The following is a 21,434-nucleotide window of genomic DNA, read 5'->3' as shown; positions in this document are numbered from 1 at the left end:
ATCAGTTGCTGAAAACAGCTTGTTAAATTTTTCACTGTGCTTTGTAGATTTTTCTATTTCTCCTTTTAATTCTGCCCAACTTTTTGAAGTTATGGTACATACAAATTTGAATTGTTATAAGGTCATTCCTTGTTATTTGTGGTAGTTATATTGTACAAAGCTGTTCCAAATACTGACTTAGTAAACACTTTCTCCAAGTGTTAGTAACACTTTCTCCAAAGAGGGATACAGGGTTCGGTTCTTGTGAGGGTCTATTCAAACATTTTCATTAACTGGTCACTACAAAACCTGGTTTTATGGGCCAAGGATGTAGCTCAGCGGCACAGCACCTGCCTGGTAAGTGCAAGGACCCAAGTTTGATCCCTGCTATGAAAAAAGCCCACCTGGTTTTATGCACGTCTTTGTTTAAAGACATTTTAATATATATTGTTGATGCATCAACATCAAACTCAACAAACAGCAGTGCAATTTACACTAGAAATAGGTTCTCTCTCACACATATTTTCTTCCTAAGGTCCATCCTGACCTTTTTGTATCTTGGAACTCATTAGCACTACATTTGGGGACCAATTTAAGCAGTGAAACTGTGAGGAGAAAGCACAAAAATGTGGAAAACATGACACTGAATCGTTCATCAGAAGAACTGTTTATAGCCTGGGAACCGAAGCGAGGAAGAAGGCTGCCTTACTCATCTCGGACCATTCACAGGATGCTCTAATGTTCCCAGTATCCTCTGCTTGTCCACGAATAACCCCAAAATCTATGAGACCATGGATTTGGGATGACAAACTTCAGCAAGCAGGTACTATTGCAAATACGGACTCCTCAATAATGAGGATCAATTGTCTTGCTGCAACTTGGATTTCTAGGTCTTAAAATGTCCCTCTGGCCATGGCATCTCTAGAGAGCCTGAGGAGCCAGAAACTCCCTACACAAAGGCTCCACTTAGAAAGAGGAAACTGGAAACGCTACTGGCAGCTTCCCCGGTTTCTGTCCTAGGGAGCAACTTTTTTGTTTTGTTTTGTTTTGTTTTTTTGGCAGTACTGGGCATTAAATAGGACCTTCACACTGAGCTACATCCTCAGCCCCTACTTTAATCTTTTATTTTGAGACAGAGGCTCACCAAATTGATAAGTGGCCCAGGCTGGCCTTGATTCTGCAATTCTCCTGCCTCAGAGTGCTGGGATTACAGGCGGTACCACCATGCCCAACTAACTTCCTTCCTAACACCTGTCCTTTCAGGATGGCTACGCCCACCTCCCCTAGTACATACTTATGCTCCTATAACAAATTATCACTGCCTCGGTGGCTTAAAACAGTAGAAATTTATTCTCCATTCTGGAGGCAAGAAGCCCACACTCCCTTCAAAGGACTAGGGGAGAGCCCTTCCCATTCTTGTTCCAGCTGCTAGTGGCCATCAGCCTTCCGGAGCCGTGCAGCTGGGAGTCCAGGCACTGCCTCTGTGGCTGTACTGCCTTCTCTTCCCCCTGTGAAAGCTTCCTTGGCCTCCCTCTGACAAAGGCCAGGTGATTACACTGGGTAATCCTGCAAACTGTTAGCCTCCCAAGATCCCTCCTTTCCCAAGCCAGGTAACAGGTACAGGCTGTAGGAATCAGGACCCGATTGCCTTCTTTGAAGGACACTTTGCAGCCTGCTCTACCTTGTATCCTCGTGCTTGGTGGGGAGGAAGGCCTCACTCAGAGGCCCACGGGACTTCCTGGTTTGTTCCATGAGAACTGGCAACCCAGCTGAGCACGAGTAGGATCTGGCCCTCAGTGAGATGAGCAATACACTCTGGAGACCAGGACAGAGGCCAGGGGACACCAGCTCTTCCTCAGTGCTGTAGCATCTCTTGGGCACAGGGCTTGGCCCTGGGGTTGCGTTACTTCTGACAGTGACAGTAGCACCTCCTCCACGGTGGACCCAGGAGCTGCTGCAGATTCACCTGTAAATTAAAACCCTCTCCTCAGCAAAGGGCTGAGCCTGCCTCCTTCTGCTTCACATACCAGAGGTCGGGCACTTTATAAAGAAAAGAAATTACTTTGGCTCACTGTGATGGAAGTTGGGAAGTTCAAGATCTGTGGAGGGCCTCATGTCGGTGGGGACTCGGAAGAGTCCCATGGCAGCACAGAGCAAGACACAGCAAGCTCGCTAGCTTGGGTCTCTCTTTCTCGTCGGATGAAACCAGGAAGAAGTCACGAGGCCGCATCCTCATGACCGCATCTTATCCTAATTACCACCAGGGCTGGGAATTTAGCTCCGTGGTCCCACCACGTGCCTCGCAAGCTCAAGGACCAGAGTTCAATCCTGGTACCAAAAAAAAAATTTCAGTGGCTAATTACCGCCCCAAAGCCTCAGTTGTCCTACCATTTAACACCTCACAGGGGATTAAATTTCAACAGGAGGTTTGGGAAGGACAGTCAAACTACAGCAAGCTGATTCCACCAGACTGATTGTTCCTTGAATGCTGCAGCTGAGCCTGTCCATGCAGCTATGTAGCTGATGAAGACCACCTGAACACTACCCCATACTGGGTCCTGGGAAGGCAGGTCTCAGCCAGCCAGGTGCTCCCAGCCCAGCTGCAAAGGACTTGGTATAACAAGAGTAAAGGGTACTGAGAACTTTCCGGGCAGGAAGCCTCATTCGTATCTCAAAATAGCCAGATAGATATAGGCAGAACCTTTAAAAGAGTTGTTTTTATACCGGCTTAAGTGCTTTTATGAACCGGGTTAGAGATGAATAAATAGATGAAAGCAGACAAATTAGCTACAGTTCACCTGGTAAGGAACATAAGACAGCTATAGACAAACATTTCTATAACTTTTAGAAAATATGAGTTGCCTCTATTTAGCAAGAAGAGGCACAAGAAAACGATCTAAAATTTCTCCCTGTATTCTGCCAGGGGAAGGGAAGGTCAGGCCCCAGTCTAGGGAAGTCTTAGAGTTGAGTCAGGCTGCAGGGAGCGTTGTGGACTGAAAGGCCACTGTGCCATCGTGAGTGGCAGGCCAAGCCTTTTGTGTTGGCACCAGCCAAGACAGAAGCCCCAAAACGTTCTGTGAGTGCTTCCTGGAGCCGGCGAGGGGGACAGAGGGGCACAGAGGGGGTCACCCTGCGGGAGACCCTTGCTGTGTTCAGATCACCACCCTATGCCGTATTCCTAGTGAAGGACTAGGTTAGTGACATATTCTTTCTTTCCCTTCCAGTGAGGTCTTTCAACATTGAATCTACCTTCCTCAGCTTCCCAGAGTGCTGGGATTCCAGGTGTGTGTACCCTGATTTTTTTTTTCTTGTAAGGCACAGTCTTTCTAGATTGCCCAAGCTGGCTTTGAACTCTTGCCTCCTCCCTCAAGTATCAAGTTCTACACACGTACATCACCACTCCCAACTTGCATGTGCTAATTCTTTGTTGTTTAACACTGACCTTCTTTCTCCTTTTTGGCAGGATGGGGGGGTGATGCAGTATCTCTATGTTGCTCAGGTTGGCTCCGACTCCTGGGTTCAAGTGATTCTTTCACCTCAGCCTCCCAAGTGCTGGGACTACACAGGTGCAGACCCCTGAGCTGACTCCCAACCAACCCCTCCCCATTAGTACTGTACCACTGAGCTACATCCCCAGCCCTTGAGTTTATTTCTTATGCTTTTCTTCAAATAATATTGTAGTAAACTTTATAAAGCTGAATCTGTACAAATCCATGATCCTTTCCATAAATACCAAGAAGTGGCACTGTTGAATCAGTACCATATGCAGCCCCAGCACAGTGTAAAATAACACCCATATCCCCATACCCTTGCTAACACTGGTTATTAATAAGTTTGCTGGATTTCATAATATGAAATGAATACTAGAAAATTAATCAGCCTACAAATTTTTACAACCTAACTTTGTAGAAGGGAGTATACCCTTGCTATGAAGGAGTTGACAGGATATGGGCTGAATTATTGCTCAACTACTTTGAGGTACAAGAATCTGAAGTTCTGATGTCTAAGAGTGTTTTGCTCCAAAAGAGAAGGGGACAGAGGAGAGAGACAGAGATGCATGTGAAATATGAAGCTGTGTGTGAGGCTTAATACGGATTTAAACCCTAGTTTCACCAGGTATTAGTTTTGTGACATTGAACCTATTATTTTCTTAGCATCTAGTTGGGGGGGATGAGAATATAAGTAATATATATATGTTTAATATATGTGTAGTGTTCAGAATGGTAGTCTCCACTTTTATTGCTACTATGACAAACAATTGAGATGATTCTGAGTAGATATTCAAAGAATTTTAGTTACCAATTACAAACTGTATATCTTGGCTTGGAAAAGTTACTTTCCCTTCTCCAATCATTAGCTTTCTTATGTGTTTTAATGGCAGTAGTAATACCCACTTCCCAGGGTTATGTTGAAGATTACAGGGGGGAAAAATCACTTATCTCAGTAGCAGGAATTTAGAATGATCTTTTCCTCTCTAGATTTTTTTTTTTTTTTTGGCAGTACTAGGGATTAAATCAAGGGCCTTCACACTAAGCTACCTTTCCAATTTTGATTTCAAGATAGGGTCTCATTAAGTGGCTAAAATGTACAGGCAGGGCTCATGCTCAAAATCCTCTTGCCTCAAACTCCCAAGGTGCTGGGATTACAGGCATGGGCCACTATACCTGGGCTCCTTTAGGAATGCTTTACACCTGCCTCAGAAATATTATGTACTATGCCTTGCAAGGAAACTGCCCACTGCCTTTCTTTTGTGAAGAATTCTAAAAGCAAGGGCTGAGTTAGTGAGCTCTGGTCAAATTATGTCCTCACCATTTCTGAGAGTCTTTACCTTCCCCCTTAAAAAAAATGATCCCTTTTAACCCCTTAGGCACAATGTTTGGGCGCTTGTCATTGGGTTTTCCTGGCAGACTGCAAAAATCACAGGAAAGCTCAGACACCTGTGTAGGAGAAGCGTGAATAACAAAAAGGATTAGGCAGGGAAGGAGGGAATAAACATGCAGCTTTGTGCATGCTAGGCAATCCTGTCACGGAGCTAATTCTCAGCCCTGTTCTTGCTTAGTAAATACATATTGATTTCTTAAGAGGTTGTGAAAATACTTAAAGACGTGCTAATATCTCACAGCCAAGGCACTCTGACAACACTGTAAACCCCCTGCACCTTCCCTGGCTTAACAGCTTTGATAAGAACTACTCATTACTGAGCACCTATTATGGCTGTGTAATCCTTTCCACAACCTTGCAGAGTATGGAAAGTCCCCAGTTTGCATTGGTTCAACTTACAACTTTTTGACTTTGAGCTAGTCCAGAAGCAATGTGAATTCAAACAGAAACCGTACTTTGGATTTTGAATTTTGATCTTTCGCCCAGCTAGTAATAAGCTCTCTTTCTTGATGTGGGGCAGCTGCAGGGAGCCACAGCTCCAAGTCATCTGCATGATCAAGAGCATAAGTAATCAATACTACTGGGTTCTAAGTGCTAAGCTAGCTCCGTTAGTAGGTGTATTAAATGGATTTTTTACTTGGAATATTTTCAATTTACAATGGGTTTACCTGGTTATCAATGAAGAGACAGCTAATAATTTGTAGAGCCAGGACAGGAACGCGTATCTGTTTGCCTTGAGCTACTACATGCTTTTTTCTTTTCTGCCTCATCTTCCTCTCCTCTGTCTCCTCTCTTACTTTTCCAATTCCTTCCTTTCCCTTCTGGCTTGCCAGACTTCAGGCCACCCTTTGTACCCATACTGGGGGCACTGCCATAGCTTCAGGGTGACCTACTCCCATAACCTTGTACCTTGTGGACTGAGAGAGATGGCATCTGCTCTTTTTTGGCACAACATAGAGTCCTGAGTAGCGCACTAAGACCTTCAGGAACCTAGGAGCTGAGGATTCCTGGGAACTTGAGTCTGAGTCTTTGAAGACAAGCTGGATATTCCAATGATTTGGGGTCCAGTTCTTCCAGAAAACACAAAGAAGACCTTAATGCCATTGTTTAAACAAATATCATGTTGAGGTACTTGAACATTTTTAGACAACAAAAATTTCATATTGTGACTAAGGGAATTAACTAAAAGATTTCAATTAAGGCACTATGTAGTGGCAGGATTACTGCATTTAAGATGTTTGCTCTGAGATAGGGTATCTTTATGTAATATAGGGCAGGCTTGAACTCCCCGTGTAACCCTTGCTGGCCTCAAACTTGTGACATTCCTGCCTCAGCCTCCTGAGGTCTGGAATTACAGGTGTGTACCGCCATACCCTGCCCAGACTTACATGAGCTAATGAAAATACTATGGGTTTAAATGAAAAAATTATTACAGTAAAAGACACATTACCATTATTTCTCCTCCAAATACTCCCTCTCACTTATACCATCATTCTTGCCACATTCAAAAGCAGTTCTGGAAGTCCTCTTTCATCTCTTTATAAGCTACGATCACAAATATGGTGAATGTTGCTGCTGAATCCCATGCAATGGAGAGCAGGCTTGTAAAAATCATAATAGTGTGTCCTCATCCACCTTATTCACTGGATATGGCACCCTGCAACTTCTGGCTCTTCCCTAAAGTCAAAATAAAGTGGACCCTTACATACAAACTTGGGTTAATTAGGTTAATGGAAGATTCATCTGTCGTATGGCATGCACGTACCCAGGTAAACATCCAGATCTCAGCTGCATTGACTTGGTTAACCAGCCCTCAGTCAAGAATCCACTGTAATTATGAAAGCTAAATATTTTGAATTGATTTGGGATATGGCGTCAACCACAACAGAGCAACTAAAAACATAAAAAGGACTTCCAGAACTGCTTCAGAAAGTGGCAAGGACAAAGGAATAATTGTGTTCAAAGTGAGAGGGAGTAGTTGCAATGTGTCTTTTATTGCAATAATTTTTAAAAGACCTTTAAACATTCACTGTGCTTTTGATTATACATTGTATGTTTTAGCAATTTAGATTTTTATTTCCATTGAAATACTCCTCCATCATCTGAAACTCGAAGAAGTTCCAAAGGCAACTGGAATGATTGGGCGTCAGTGGGATAAAGGCACCAAGGTACATGTCTACTTTACTCTAGCTAACTTCTTTTTGAAAGCCTTTAGTTTCCCCTAACCCCTGGAAATTTATGAGGTGCTCAGAAATGAGGTGACAAATGATGCTAAGCTGCAGAGTTATGTAGGATCACCAAGAAATTTGGGAGTGAAGAAAAAGCAGTTTTCTGTTAGGCTCTGATGTAACAAAACAATTCCTAAAAATATTAGAGAACTCATATAGGCAAAAATGAAGTCACAAACAGGCTATTTGGAGCTTTCTAGGGCTAAATAGGAGTTGTGAGAACAACTGAACTTCAAATGTGTTGTTTTTATCTTTATGGCTATGTTTAGGATTTCCCCTCTGTCTAGTAAACTCTTAGAAAGCAGCAGATATGAACTAATAATACATACATACAGAGTTATAAACAAGTTATTCTGAATATACTAGAGTAAATGAGAGGTTACCTAGTATCATTTAAGAGTCATCTTGTTTTTTTTTTCCTCACTGAACAATAAACATTTACTAGAGCAGGAAAAATATCACAGGAGGGTCACTCAAAGTAATTTCTATCAACAGTGTAATTTTGTGTTAATTCTTCCCATCAGTCTTTGACTTTTCTTCTTGCCCAGTGTCAATCCAAAGTCTCTAGCCTTAACTGTCCTAGAAAATTGGTTAAATAATATTAACTTGAATCATAGAAATCTCACTGAGGCTAATGTGAGGACATAGGGTCAATCTAAGGTAAAAACAAATTTGCTTTGTCTTGTTATTTGACTTTCTTTGCAAATTCATACTGGCCAATAGTTTCATGAACTAAGTATAGATAGTGCTTGGAAAAGGTAAAATATAGTGGGTCAGTGGGGGGCCCAAATGGATTCACTAAATTTGTATAAATTCTGGACTTTTGGGGGGAAGATTTGTACTGTGGATAAGCCAGCTAGCCCTGGAATCTCAATTTCTTATCCTCCAAAATGAGGAATACGATTGTCAGAAAGATTCTACCTTTTCCACTTCAGGAAACAATGATTCTGCTCAAATTTAGTGGCTAGCCCATGTGTTTTTCCCTCAATTTCAATTGCTTAAATTCTCTGTGCTTCAAAATCAAAGATTAGAATAAGAAGCTCTAAAGAAGAACTCTAAAGCTATTTCACCTGTTCCTGACTTGCTTACCTTCTCAGTGATCTGGAAGACATCGAGCTGCTGACACACGGAACAACCTGGGTAAATCTTGAATATACACCATTACGCTGAGTAAAAAAAGCCACACACAGAGGGAAACACTGTTGGATTCCATTTTTTAAAGGACAGTCTGAAAGGCAAAACTATAGTGGCAAAATTTAGACCAGTGGTTGCCAGAATTGGGGATGAAGGGGCTAACCTGGATAAAACTGGGGTTAGTGGAACATTTCTGGATAATGAAAATGCTGTCCTGTTTATCTTTATTGTGATTATATCTACATGGTTGTTTGTATACATTCATCAAAATGTACATGAAGAATGGAGAATGTTCTATACATAAATTGTGCCTTGACACATCCAAAATACCTGACTTAAACAATAAGCGTTATCATACCAAGAGTTAGACTGACAGGCCCAATACGGTGGGGTTACTGTCTTGCCTCATTGGAATAAGACACTATTAATGCAGTTAAAACTAGTACTTGGCTTAGGGAAACCGTTTCACAATTTTGTCTCAAATCAAGCTTTTAATCTGTTAAAAAAAATCCTGTATGTGTCTAGGTTTTTAAAGTAAACTATAGTAATACATACTAATAGTTTAAAGATTGCATTATATATATGTAAACCCATTGTATGAATGTCACAAGATCTTTTGGAATCTGTGTTATGCTATGTAGAGTATTATATATTCCCTACAGCTTTGTGTGATCCATAATTTAGTCAACATGCTTTATGGAAAGTATTTTTCTGTGTGGAAAAATCATTCTAAATCTGTTTTATGCCCAGTTTTATGGCACATGTGATCTGTATATGGTATCTGAATCTAAATAAATTTATAAATAACTTTGTCAGTGTAAGTGAAGTAACGTGTTCTGATATTAATAATTTTTTGACAGTGAATTTCTTTTACTCAAAGATGGCCATGACAAATTTTATTAACTATCAAAAGCTACATTTTACTAAAAACAAGCTGTCTTTAAAAATTTTTTTTATTTTAAAAATTTAATGAAGAAATACCGTTTTGTAAAAGGATTTAAGAGCATAGTTAGAAAAGCACAAAATTCATACTAAGACTAACTTAACAACCACCAAAACCTAAAGATAGTCCCAGTGAAAAAAAAAAATAAGTGCAACATATTTATGAACATAACAGAAAATTTTGAAACAAAATATTAGGAAAAGTAATACAGAAGTACATATGCTTGGATTAGTTGAGTTATGGCAGAACAGAATGTTCATCAGGCTGGCATGGTGCCACATGGCTGTAGGACCAGCTACTTGGGTAACTGAGGGAAAAGGATAAGTTCACAGGCAGCCTGGGAAAATTATTCATACACGAATGGTTCATTTTGAAAAGGCCCTGTTAATATATGACATAGGTAAAATTCCCTAGAGTGCAATACCTACTTCCAAAAAGCATTTATTGTAAGAAAAAACTATTTAAATGACTACAAACCTTTAAAGAACAAAAATCACAATTCTTGCAGTACAAGTTAGAAGGCATTTAAAAACCCAATATTATCCAAGTGGAGGGGACTAAAACCTTGAAAGAGAAATCAAAGGGCTCCTTTGGCAGATACGGATAATACACAAGCTAGGAGGAACTTGACATGAGGAAATGCTGACTCTCCAGTGTCCTCTCACTGTTCTGATTCCATATCCTATGGCAGTTGTAACCCATGCAATAAATAAAAATAATCACAACTATTAGAGGTAAAAGTGTCATTTTTTACCACTGTGGTAATGGCATACATGTGCAATTCAGTGACTCAAAACATAGTACTATTTCATACACATTTACAAGCTCATTGTATTAGTCAGCCTGGAAGGGTTCACATAAAGAACAGTGAGAGTGTCTCCAAAGGAAAAGACCTTTCTCTCCCTTTCCCTGTGTGGAGACAGGGTGATGTACAACTGTTTCTCAAGGCTTCCATTTCCTGGAGTGACACTTAGGGGCTTAGAACTGGACATCTGGAAAAACCCCATTCTGAAGCTGCTGGATTTCAGACCTTGAAAGCTCTGCACAAACTTGCTATTTATCTTGCCCAAGAGGTTATGGAGACCTGTCTGCTCTTTGCACAGGTGCCTGCTGCAGCAAAGAACTCAGGGCACCTTCATTACTTTGCTGCTCTGATGGAAGATTGGGCTCCTGTTGCTCTAAATCACTTGGATTCTGGTATGGCAAAAATTGGCCCTGGAATGGCAACTGGTAATTCTCTTGGTAATACTGAGGCTGTGACAGCTGCTGCAGATGGTATCCCCAGTGGTTTGGCTGCTTGAAATACCGAATATCGATCAGGGGCCTTGTGTTCCTCTTGTTGCTGGCCTGTTCCCTTCCCAGTGAAAGCATAATGCGGAAAAAAAGGCAGAGCATGCTGGCTTTGCCCTGCCTCGTACCTGGCACTTTCAAAACACTGCATAGCTGTATTAGGATAAATAAATGAGTATGGTGTGTAGGTGGAAGAAGGTCCACTTGCTGGGGCACCTTGATACTCCAGGGGACATCTTGGCTCCCTGTTAATGCCTGTGACCAAAGAGTCATGTAGAGGAGACATGAAACATGTTTTCCGCTGTACTGGAGAAAGAATGTGGATCAATCACAAAGTCAAAAAAGGATATTGGAGTATCAGGATCTTCTCGAAAATACATCTGCAATAATCCCAAGATTCTTTCTACTTTTTCTGTTGCTTCTTGATGAGATTCTCCCATACTTTTTAACCGAGCTGGCATTGTCATCTCTTCTTGTATCACGTGAAATTTTTTGGGCTATCGATTTGTGGCTTTGGCATAGGTGACTTTCCTTGTATTGAGCCCAACAGAAAGTGGAATGTATGGTTTTATTAAAGGTGTTTTCTGTCATTTTGCTTGATATTTTTCAGGAGTCATAGACTATGAATTCAAAATCAGAACTATCTTCATTGCAGATGGGTTCTCCAGGTTCTAGCAGATTTACACCCATATGAGTCAGTAGAGTTGCAACATATCTTAACATATCAAATGAATTCAGATCAGAGCGTAGCTTCTTTGCTTTTTCTTTGCCCAAATCTGAAGCCAGAACAAGAAAATGGGCATCTAGGCTGATTCTCTTGCTCGGGCACTCCATTAAATAGAGCGTTTGCCTCTTCAAGGGCCTCCCTTAATTTGTCGCTGCGTTAAGTATATCCTCCCGGTTTTGATGGAGCGAGTGGATGAGCGCCCAGTTCTGATGGCGAATCTGGCTGCACAGGCCATGGTCCGTCTGGGCCCCAGGCTGGCCGGGTCCAGCGTCTGGTGCCCTGAGTCTGACGGGTCTCCCTCCTGCAAGCTCGGGCCCTTGAGGGCCTGCCTGAGTTCCGCGGTGCCCCTGCGGGACAGCGGGGAACTTGAGCCAGAGGAGAGTGGGTGCGATCCTGATGCGGGTTGCGACCCCGGCTCCGGCTCCCTGGTCGGTGGCCGCTTAATGTTAATAATTTAAATTCACTTTTGAAAGAAACATTTTGAATCTAGCTTTAAATGTCACTGGTGTTAATTAAATATGAGGAATGGCAGATGATTTCCTATAAAGCCACAAATATTCAATCTTGGGGTTCCACCTTGATTACGTTAATCTTAATCTTCCAAAAGCCCTGTCTCCTATGGCTGTGTAGTTCAGGCTGGCCTTGAACTCACTATGTAGCCCAGGCTGGCCTTGAACTCCTGGAGATCCTTCTGTCTCAGCCTCCCAGGTGCTGGGGTTACAGGCATGCACCACCACACCCAGCTTCTGAACGCCATAATGGGATAAATTTTCCGCCCCTTTAATACCTCTCAATGGGGAAAGGACAAACCATAACAAACAGCAACAGTCATTTGTGATATCTGTGTGCACGCCTATAATCTCAGCTACTCAGGATGCTGAGGCAGGAAGATCACAAGTTTAAAGCAAGCCAAGGCAATTTAGTAAGACATTGAATCAAAATAAAACAAAAAAGGCCAAGGATTTAGCTTAGTGCTCCCTGGTTCAATTCCCAGCACCACAAAACAAAGACAAAAGCAAAATAAATAAAAGGTAGGGGAAGCCTCCTTGGATATGAATGCTGTAAGTTCTAATGAGTGTGGAGATAGGTTACACAGCTTTTCTGCTGGCTTTTACCTAAATCACGGGTAGTCACTCCTTGGGAAATTTGCTGGAACAATACATGAAAAAAAATCGAACAAAGTTCTTCAGGCATGGTTTTAAGTCTGGCTAGGATTCATGTACTTCATGTTATCTGCTGAGGCGTGGGTGTAATTACGACCATCACTACAGAGCACATTACAATGAACAGCAAGACAACTGTACAGAAAAGTATAAGGGATTATAGTTGTTCTTAAGGGCTATTAGAGGGAGCTGTGTGGATCATAATGCCAGTTTATCTCTTTAAGGAAATATCTTCAGGAGATGGGATCCACTGATTAAAAATCCTTTGAGAATGAGACAGATTTCCATGTTATAGTGGACCCAGAGGAAAACTTTAGTGAAAGAATGTTTTCGACACTTCAATCCACTTATCATATCAATATTTGGCCTGAGTCCCTACCCTGGGAGCATTCACAAGATGCGTAGAACATATTCAACTGGACTTAAAGTCTTGCTGATTTTGCATGCTCCCAAGCTGTAACATCCTAGGAGACAGACTGTAACAAATGCCTTTGCCAAAAATGGTCCTCCGAATCAAAGCCAGAAAACGCCTCTGGGGAGTCATCCAACACGACCATGGGAAAGGATGCCTGTGGTCAGAAGCAAGATTGCAGGATTGGTTTGCATTGGTTCCAAGGTTATCATCAGCAATGAGGCAGTGGGAAAAAGTCTGAGAAAGCCACCTTAATCTTCCATACCTTGTGGGACAGTGGTTCTGGAACCCTTAGGAGATTGTTGAAAACGACATGTGTGACACGATGAAATGGATACACGGGTAGAGACAGCAACGAGAAGATATCTGGAAAAATTACTTGCTCCAGCAAGTTGGCCCTATTTTATAATAATTACTCTCAAAAGGAAAAAAACTAAGTTCATGAAGATACTGCCTACTGGATTAAGAGTTTATAACCACTAGCCACCCCTCCCAATAAATTCCACCTAATGGACAGCAAAGGGATGCATGACATCCTTGAGAGTATCAGTTCTGAAATGAACTACAGGTATATTAGAAAGGCCGTCTCAGTCCATTTCAGAGTTATGGACAGGGCTTGAGAGATGTACACTGTGGTGAAGGAGAGTAACGACAATGTTACTGAAGGTGATGAGAAAGGTCAGACTGGGTCATAAGTGACCTCTACTAGGGCTTGTACTTGGAGTGGTGAACAGAATGCTTGCAGCTATTTTAGGTAGAAGTTTGGCAGATCCCTTGCTCTAGGATTTGAATCCCTGTCCAGTAGTCTGGAGCTATAATGGAGAAGGTTCTTTTTTTCTTTCTTTCTTTTTTTTTTTTGGTACCGGGGATCGAACTCGGGTCCTTGCGCTTGTGCAGCAGGTGGCGAAACCACTGAGCTAAATCCCCAGCCCCGGGTTTGCTTTTATAGGTGATTTGTTTCTTTTCTCTAACAGCTTTTCAGATTCTGTTCTTATGTTGAATTTCTGGCATCTTGACTATTGTATGCCCTGGTGTAGTTTTTTTTCTTATCATGGTTAATTGGAATTCTATATGCCTCAGTTATCTGTATGTCAAATTCTTTTTCCATGCTGTGAACAGGCTTTTCTTTAATGTTCTTTGTGCTATCTTCTGATTTTTTGTTGATTCTGATTAATCTTACATTATTCTTCTTTGCATCATCTAGCAGCTGTCAGATTGATTTTTCATGGTCCTTTAATATTTTTTTCAGTCCCTTGCTATTTTTAAGAAGTCTTTTTATTTGATGATCACTAACCACAAGCCTGTCTTCTAGATCTGATAGTCTATCTTCACAATGGTTGATTCTGCTGCATAAATGTTCAATAGAATTTTTAATCTTCTGGATATCTGTTTGGATCTATTTTATGGAATCCAGTTCTGTCCTATGTTGGGCATTCATGGTTTTCACCATTTTCTTAAGCATCTCTATTTTTAAAAAAATCTGTATCTGTTCTAGTTTCACTAACCATGTCCTTCATTACAGTCATTCTCTCTTTAGTTATCTGGGTAATAATTATCTGTTTTGTGTTTTTCTAGAGACTCATTCATCTGCTGTGTTAGTTCCACTGCTACCTTTTCAGAAAGTTCAGCTAGGTGGCTTTTGATTTCTTCCACCTAAATGCCCCCTGGATTTGCCTTGGGTAAGCTGGAGCTCTGGGGTTGCATCTTGCTTCCGTGTTTTCTCATTTTCTATTCTTAAAATTTGTTTTCTCTGTGGATGCTTATAAATTGCTTATGGTAGGTAGCTTTATTACTAGTTCTGGGATCTCTTTAGGAAATGACTACTTTTCAGAGATTCTTTCAAGGTGTTACTGGCTTTTGGCTTTTGAATCTGTCCCAAGATCCTGCCTCTTCAGTTTATTGGAGATCAGATGTTGCTGCCTGTTTGGCCTAGCACCCAGTTCTTTTTGGTACTCTACTATGGTATTTTTTTAGGGTATTGTTTGTGATCCCCAGACAATCTTGGTATTGGCATACAAGGAAGAACAGCTGATTACAACAACTATGCCACCTTGGCTAAAGTAGTGCAATCAATAACAAGAGCATTAAGTGCAGCCTAGAAAATGACAATGATAACTGTTAACTTGCCAACTTTAACCATAGGTACAAGATTTACAGTTATATAACACAATCTAAAGCAAGTCAGAAACATATATAGTAAATATCCATTCAGTACAGCAATTTCATCCTCCAAGGGGAAAATTTTAAAGGGGTAAAAGGAAACAATAGAGAAATTAAAGAAGGGAAAGAGATTAGAAGTAAGGCTGAAGGACAAAAGATGTTTACCCAAGCTTTGGGACACTGGTGAAGAAGACAGGAGGGAAAGAAAGAAGGAAAAAACAAAAAGAACAAAACCAAAAAAACCTAAAAATAATGTTCACACTCATGAGAAAACAAAGACAAACAATCAAGAAAAAAAGAAGGAAAAGAAACCAAAAGCAAAGAAAGAAATTTCTCTGTGATTTCAAGCCTATGGTTATCTTTGGGGTCCACAATTTTGTGGCAGTGTCCAATTTAGAGCATGTCTCTGCTGTCACTGGTAGACAAAGGAGGCAGACAGAGCCCAGATCTGTGCTGCATGATCCCAGTAAGTCTACAGTGGGATTAGAGTGAGCTGCCAGTTCTGTTGCCTTCAGTTCCACCCACAGAAGTTCAGGCTGATCCTGGCCTATGATTGTGGGGTTAGGCCAGTGTCATTCAGCCTACAACACTTTGGGTGTCTCTTGCCAGCCTGACTTTCCTTCACCCGCTCACTGTGAGATTTCAACATTGAAAGTCCTGAGACAAAGCCAACCCATGGCTGCTCTGAGTCCTAGGTTCTGTTGGCCCTTCACTAAAATGGCATCCAGCCAAGCACCCTCTCCAGGAGGCATAGCAGTCACTTGGACTGGAGTCACTCACAAGCTGTTGTAGCACCCAGCATCCACTGGTACGTTTCTTTCTGGAGGCCTCTGGAGTCAGTCACCCACTCTCACTGTCTCTATAGATTCAATTTTCCTCTCTTACACAATGAGCCAGGATTTTGGGAGAAAGTACAGATTGCCCCCTCCTTTTTCTGCATTGAGGTCTGTCTTTTCACTTTCTCTGTGGGGTCCAATTTTCTCTTCAGCTTCTTCCTGGGTTCTGGGGATCCACCTCTATCCTTTTCTTCCCCAAGTTGTTATTTTCCAATGTCTGGATTCTGAATCTTGGGGAAGCTTATTTATTGCTGTTTACCACTCTGCCATCTTCCTGGAAGTCCTGCTTATTCAGATTTTCTAAGTTACAAAATTCTGGTTATATATAAGTGTTCAAATTCTGGCAGGCACCATTGATGCCTTGCTCCATATTCCCTATGCCCACAATGAGCTCACCTGCAGCAGTGATAAACAATTTCCAGCACAATGGTGGTTTTTTCACCTTAAGTGCCTGTTCTTAGTCTATGTGGTCACTGCAACATCAGGGGGAGTTGCTGGATCATTCATGAGAACAATTTGAAGGGCAAGGGAGTTAGTGCCTCAGCAACAACTGATGACACCAAGGGAAGGAATAATGGGTTAATTCTCCAGCCTCCTGGCCTGCAGGAGAGCAGTTCTGAGTTGATTTCCACACAGTTCCTGAGAGGAACAACTGAGCACCAATTACCCACTGTTGTATTCTTCTGTTTAATGCACCCTTTCTACATAATCTTTCTCATTCCCCCCCCCCCCTGAGTGCTTCCTGAGCTTACTTCCCAGATAAGTCACCTAGAGCGAAATCCTTTTGTCAGGGTGTATTAGGGTTGTCCAGAGAAACAGAACTTGCAGGATACATATAGGATCACGCAAAGCCACTGTCCCTTTTCAATGGTTGTCAGGCATGAATAGCTGATAGGCCAGTTCAAAGCTTGTTAGGTAGGAGAATTCTCTCTTCCACGGGGAGGGTTAACCCTTTATCTTATTCAAGCCTTCAATTGATTAGATGAGGTTCACCAAGCATAATGAAGAGCAACCTGCTTTACTCAGCCTACCAATTTAATGTTAATCTCAATCAAAACACCCTCACGGAAACATCCAGAATAATAATATTCAACCAAATATCTGGGAAATCCATGGCCCAGTCAAGTTGACACATAAAATTAACATCACAAGGTCTGATTTTGGGGGAAAATCCAAACCAAGACAACAAGCATAGCTCATCTTTTTGAAAAATTTACCTCAATTTGTAGTGAGAGTGGAAACCTCTAGTAAAGAATTTTTTATGAACCACTCATTGAAGGAACTATACATTTCATCCTCAGTCACCTTGTCTGAAGACTTCTGGCCCCTATTGAAGAGGCATTGTAGTCTTCAAGGACAACCAGAGCTGGTATTTTTGTTGATGAATGTAAGACAGAGAGAATTGAAGACCAAGATGGAAGAAAAGCTTTTAATATGTGTACATATGGAGCATTCAGCATGCTCTGCCCCACATGTACCCTGATCTTCAGGTACTGTTTGTCTCTTTGAAACAGACACTTAGCTCCATTATTAAGGAGCTCACCCAGTTGCTTACACCACGTACCCACAGGCCGAGCTCTCGGCTTGGCCCCCAAAACTGCCACCAGTAGTGAAAACGGCACCCATTTTGTGGCTGTCCGTGGTGCTGACACTAAAGCCGTGTGTTGGCCGGTTTGTTGCTGTCCTTGGTGCTGTCGAGAAAGAGCGATAAAGACGGGGGGGGAGAGAAGGGGAGAGAGAAAGAGAGAGGGAGAGGGAGGGAGGGACGGAGAGAGAGAGAGAGAGAGAGAGAGAGAGAGAGAGAGAGAGAGAGAGAGAGAGAGAGAGAGAGATTCAGGATATATTTGACACCGTGGCTCCTAATGAAATGTCTTCCAGGATTTAGAGCGGTGGCATGTACATCCCCATTTGCACCCATGAGTCAACACCTTCTTATTGATCAATATTCCCAGAACAGTTCCTGGAACTTAGCACAGCTAACAGAACCCAGCAGAGCCAAACAGAAAGCAACTGCATCTGGCGCTCGAAGGCTATTATCCGCAGCAGAGGAGGCGCGATATTTTGGCCAGCCCTGTCTTTAAATCTTCTTCTTTCTGATTCAGGGAGTCCCCTGAATGCTATCTTCTAAAGATCTCTTGGATTAATCCACTTTTTCACCTCCTCTGCCACTTCTGTGACGATAATCATCATCACTACCTCTACCATAACCTTCTCTCTCTGGTGGTTCTATTTGGTCTCATTTCTTGCATCTCTTTAAGATAAGACTTTCAAAGTAGCTGACTGTAGTAGTGCACAACTATAATCCCAGCACTTGGGAGACTGAGGCAGTAGGATTGTGAGTTTAAAGTCGACCTGGGATATATAACAAGTAGAGGCCAGCCTGGGCAACTTAGAGAGAGTTTGTCTCAAAATAAAAGAAAACAAAATCTGAGACAGGGTCTTGCTATGTAGTTCAGGCTGGCCTTGAACTCACTATGTAGTCTAGGCTGGCTTTGAACTCCAGACGATCCTCCGTATGCCATCATGCCTGGCTCAAAATAAGATTTTTTTAAAGGGCTAGGGCTGTGGCTCAGTGGTAGACCACTTGCCTTGCGTGTGCAAGGCTCTGGGTTTAAACTCCAAGACTTCTGAGCCAAAAAGAAAAAAACGCAAAAAACCTTTTCAGAGTGGAGTAGCTAGGTGAAAATATAGCTATGTTAAGTGCCTTGTCAGAATATCTACATCAAAACAAAAATGTGGTGCATTTTATTGTATGTGAAATACACGTTAATAAAAGGATTGATCAAAAGAAACACATGAAAATCGAAACAAGAAAGCTATCGCTAACAGAACATTTAGCATGTGCCATGGCTGGGGTAAGAGTAAGAGATCCACAACAAACCTTTGCGATAGGTTCTATTTTACATGCAGGATGATGAGACTTAGTTCAAAAACTTGCCCCATTTCAAACAAGATTCTCGGGGACAGAGTCAGGTAAGCTTCCCGAGACTAGACAGCAAGCAGGTGGCCAGGACTGGACCCCAGGTTTGCGTCCTGTGCCTTGGAGACTGCCGGGCGCCCGCGGGACCAGGGGTCCTTGAGAAAGCAGAAAATGGGGAAGGGAGAAGGCGAAGGGTTACAGATGAGCAGCTGCGTCTGCGCGCAGGGTGAGAAGGGGGGCTTCCGGGCCGCAGGGTCGCCAAAACGGGTGTGATGCAATCACGCCAGTCCGCGCCAGAGGGCGGCTCCGGGGACGCGGGGACTGCGCCAGAGCTGGACCCGACCGCCGCCCTCCCTGGCCCAGCTGCTGCTAATCGGGCCCACAACCGCTCATTAACCTTTGTCCCCCGCCAGGAAAACCACCTGGAGTCACCAGCGACCCCGGACACCTGCTCAGCGCCACCGGCGACCCCTGACAACCGCCCTAGCGACAGTAACCCTTGACAACCGTCCCCAGCAACCGGTAACCCCTGACAACCGACCCACCAGATGAAGTCTGCGGCGAGCTCCCGCGGGGGCGGGAGCTGGGGCGGAGGCTGGGGCGGGGGCCGAGGCGGCGGGGGCAAGGGGGGCGACGGCGGCAGCCAGGGCAGCAAGGGCGGCTTCGGGCCGCGGACGCGTGGCTTCGGCGGCGGCGGCGGCGGCGGCGGCGGCGGCGGCGGCGGCCGGGGGCGGGGGCGCGGCCGCGGGGGCGGGGCCAGCAGGGATCGCGGCTGCAGCGGCGGCGGGCAGCGCCGCGGCGGCGTGGCGAAGAGCAAGAGCCGCCGCAAGAAGGGCGCCGCCGCGGTGTCCGTGGAGCCGCACCGGCACGAGGGCGTGTTCATCTACCGCGGGGCGGAGGACGCGCTGGTCACGCTGAACATGGTGCCCGGCCTCTCGGTGTACGGCGAGCGGCGAGTCACCGTGACCGAGAACGGCGTGAAGCTGGAGTACCGCACGTGGAACCCCTTCCGCTCCAAGCTGGCCGCGGCCATCCTGGGAGGGGTCGACCAGATCCACATCAAGCCCAAGTCCAAAGTGCTGTACCTGGGGGCTGCCTCGGGGACCACCGTCTCCCACGTCTCCGACATCATCGGCCCGGACGGCCTGGTCTACGCTGTGGAGTTTTCGCACCGCGCTGGCCGCGATCTGGTCAATGTGGCCAAAAAGCGAACCAACATCATCCCGGTTCTGGAAGACGCCCGGCACCCGCTCAAGTACCGGATGCTGATCGGTATGGTGGACGTGATCTTCGCCGACGTGGCCCAGCCGGACCAGTCGCGCATCGTGGCTCTGAACGCGCACACCTTCCTGCGCAACGGAGGTCACTTTCTCATTTCCATCAAGGCCAACTGCATCGACTCCACTGCGTCCGCCGAGGCCGTGTTTGCCTCGGAGGTGAAGAAGTTGCAGCAGGAGAACTTGAAGCCTCAAGAGCAGCTGACCCTGGAGCCCTATGAGAGGGACCATGCGGTGGTAGTCGGTGTCTACCGGCCCCTTCCCAAGAGCAAGTAATGGCCAGAGCAGGGTCTCCCTAAGCATTTCCCAAGACTGCTGTGCCCAGTCTTCTTGTGTATGTTTGATTCCTGTTTGTGTTTTCGATGTGTGTTTTGCTATTAAATCACATAAAAGAAACAGTACCCAGGTGTATTGGTGAGGCCAGGCTGGGTTTTCCTACCTTAACAATCACCCCCCCAAACCCAGTGGCCTAGGAGCTGTGGTTATTCTTATCACCCCAGTTCTTAGCTCCTAGGGAACCAGGACATTTTCACAGTGCTTCCTCTCATCAAAATGGCAGAGAAACGATAACCTGGGAATTGCTGAAGTGGATTGAAGGTTCCCCTTAGAAATGATGGGGGCATTTCTGTTCATACTGGCCAAGTCACATGACCAAGCCCAAGTCTAGGGAAGGATAGTAGATATTGGTACGTTTGACCTGTCTAACTCAAAGCAAGAATCTTAACCACATAAAGTTTTTAGTACTTTATTTTAAGCTCTTGTGCATTCACTGTTTACATTTAATCATTCCACCAGCTCTGAGATAGTTTTGTCACCATCTCGTATTGTAGAGCAATAAGGCTTCTGAAGATAAACTATTTGTCCAAATTTAAGTGGCTCAGTGTCACTGAGGAAGGCAGACATGGTAACCACTGTACCACTAATGCCTCTCAATGGCACTCTGGGGCCTAAATTCACCACCCTTTGGCACCAGAAGGTTCTTAGCTCCCCAGGATGGTGCACCCTGGCACACAGATAGAGCAGGGCTCTCAAGCCTTAGGGTGTTGTTTTTCCTCATCTCCTTGGGCTACCCCTTTTCTAAGATTACACAAAAGCCAAACAAAGCAGGAAGGTGGGATGGGGGCCAGGGCATCAATACACAAAGCGATCTCCCCACAGGTCTGCAGAACAGCTGAGGAAATAGCTCCTAGACAATATCCATTTCTGAAGGGTATGAGCCAGCCAAGAGAGCTGAGAATCAACATTTAGTCTGGAAATGACTGCTCACAGTGCATGATTTGGAGGGTGGGTTTGCCTTCCTAAAGATGTGATTAGGCAAAGGTTATAGCTAGTCTGCTTTGTCCCAGTATCTTCCTGGAAAAACAACAAAACAGAGGATAAACCAGACTTTTAAAAAGGCAGCTACCTCTTCATCTTCTCCCCAGCCCCCATACCAGAATTCAGGGAAAGTTACAGTTCAGGTTGTTGGCAGGACTGACTCAAGA

At 43.9% G+C, this 21,434-nt stretch overlaps 1 protein-coding gene, 1 long non-coding RNA gene and 1 pseudogene across 3 annotated transcripts in view; 1 reads left to right on the top strand and 2 right to left on the bottom strand.

Moving 5' to 3' along the window:
- Positions 1–5,091, bottom strand: part of LOC110344786 (uncharacterized) — a 94,475-nt gene extending 89,384 nt beyond the window's left edge. For both annotated transcript variants that reach the window (XR_015444634.1, XR_002387578.2), the window contains exons 1-3: positions 3,422–5,091; positions 2,042–2,307; positions 1,661–1,945 (exon numbers count right to left, since the gene is read on the bottom strand). This is a non-coding gene — a long non-coding RNA (uncharacterized LOC110344786). The remainder of the gene's footprint in view (positions 1–1,660; positions 1,946–2,041; positions 2,308–3,421) is intronic.
- A 4,020-nt stretch (positions 5,092–9,111) lies between these two features.
- LOC110345452 (non-structural maintenance of chromosomes element 4 homolog A pseudogene) lies at positions 9,112–17,379 on the bottom strand (annotated as a pseudogene).
- A 1,519-nt stretch (positions 17,380–18,898) lies between these two features.
- Positions 18,899–20,698, top strand: Fbll1 (fibrillarin like rRNA 2'-O-methyltransferase 1). The gene has a single exon (XM_021242852.2). It carries the CDS (start codon positions 19,222–19,224, stop codon positions 20,224–20,226), a length of 1,005 nt encoding a protein of 334 aa, XP_021098511.2. The 5' UTR covers positions 18,899–19,221; the 3' UTR covers positions 20,227–20,698.
- Positions 20,699–21,434: the final 736 nt, after the last annotated feature.

Source organism: Heterocephalus glaber, unplaced genomic scaffold (assembly GCF_053883595.1).
Source record: "Heterocephalus glaber isolate CG9 unplaced genomic scaffold, H.glaber_assembly_v1.0 deba00001606, whole genome shotgun sequence".
NCBI classification, from domain to species: Eukaryota; Metazoa; Chordata; class Mammalia; order Rodentia; family Bathyergidae; genus Heterocephalus; species Heterocephalus glaber.
This window is presented reverse-complemented; position numbering and strand designations above follow the sequence as displayed.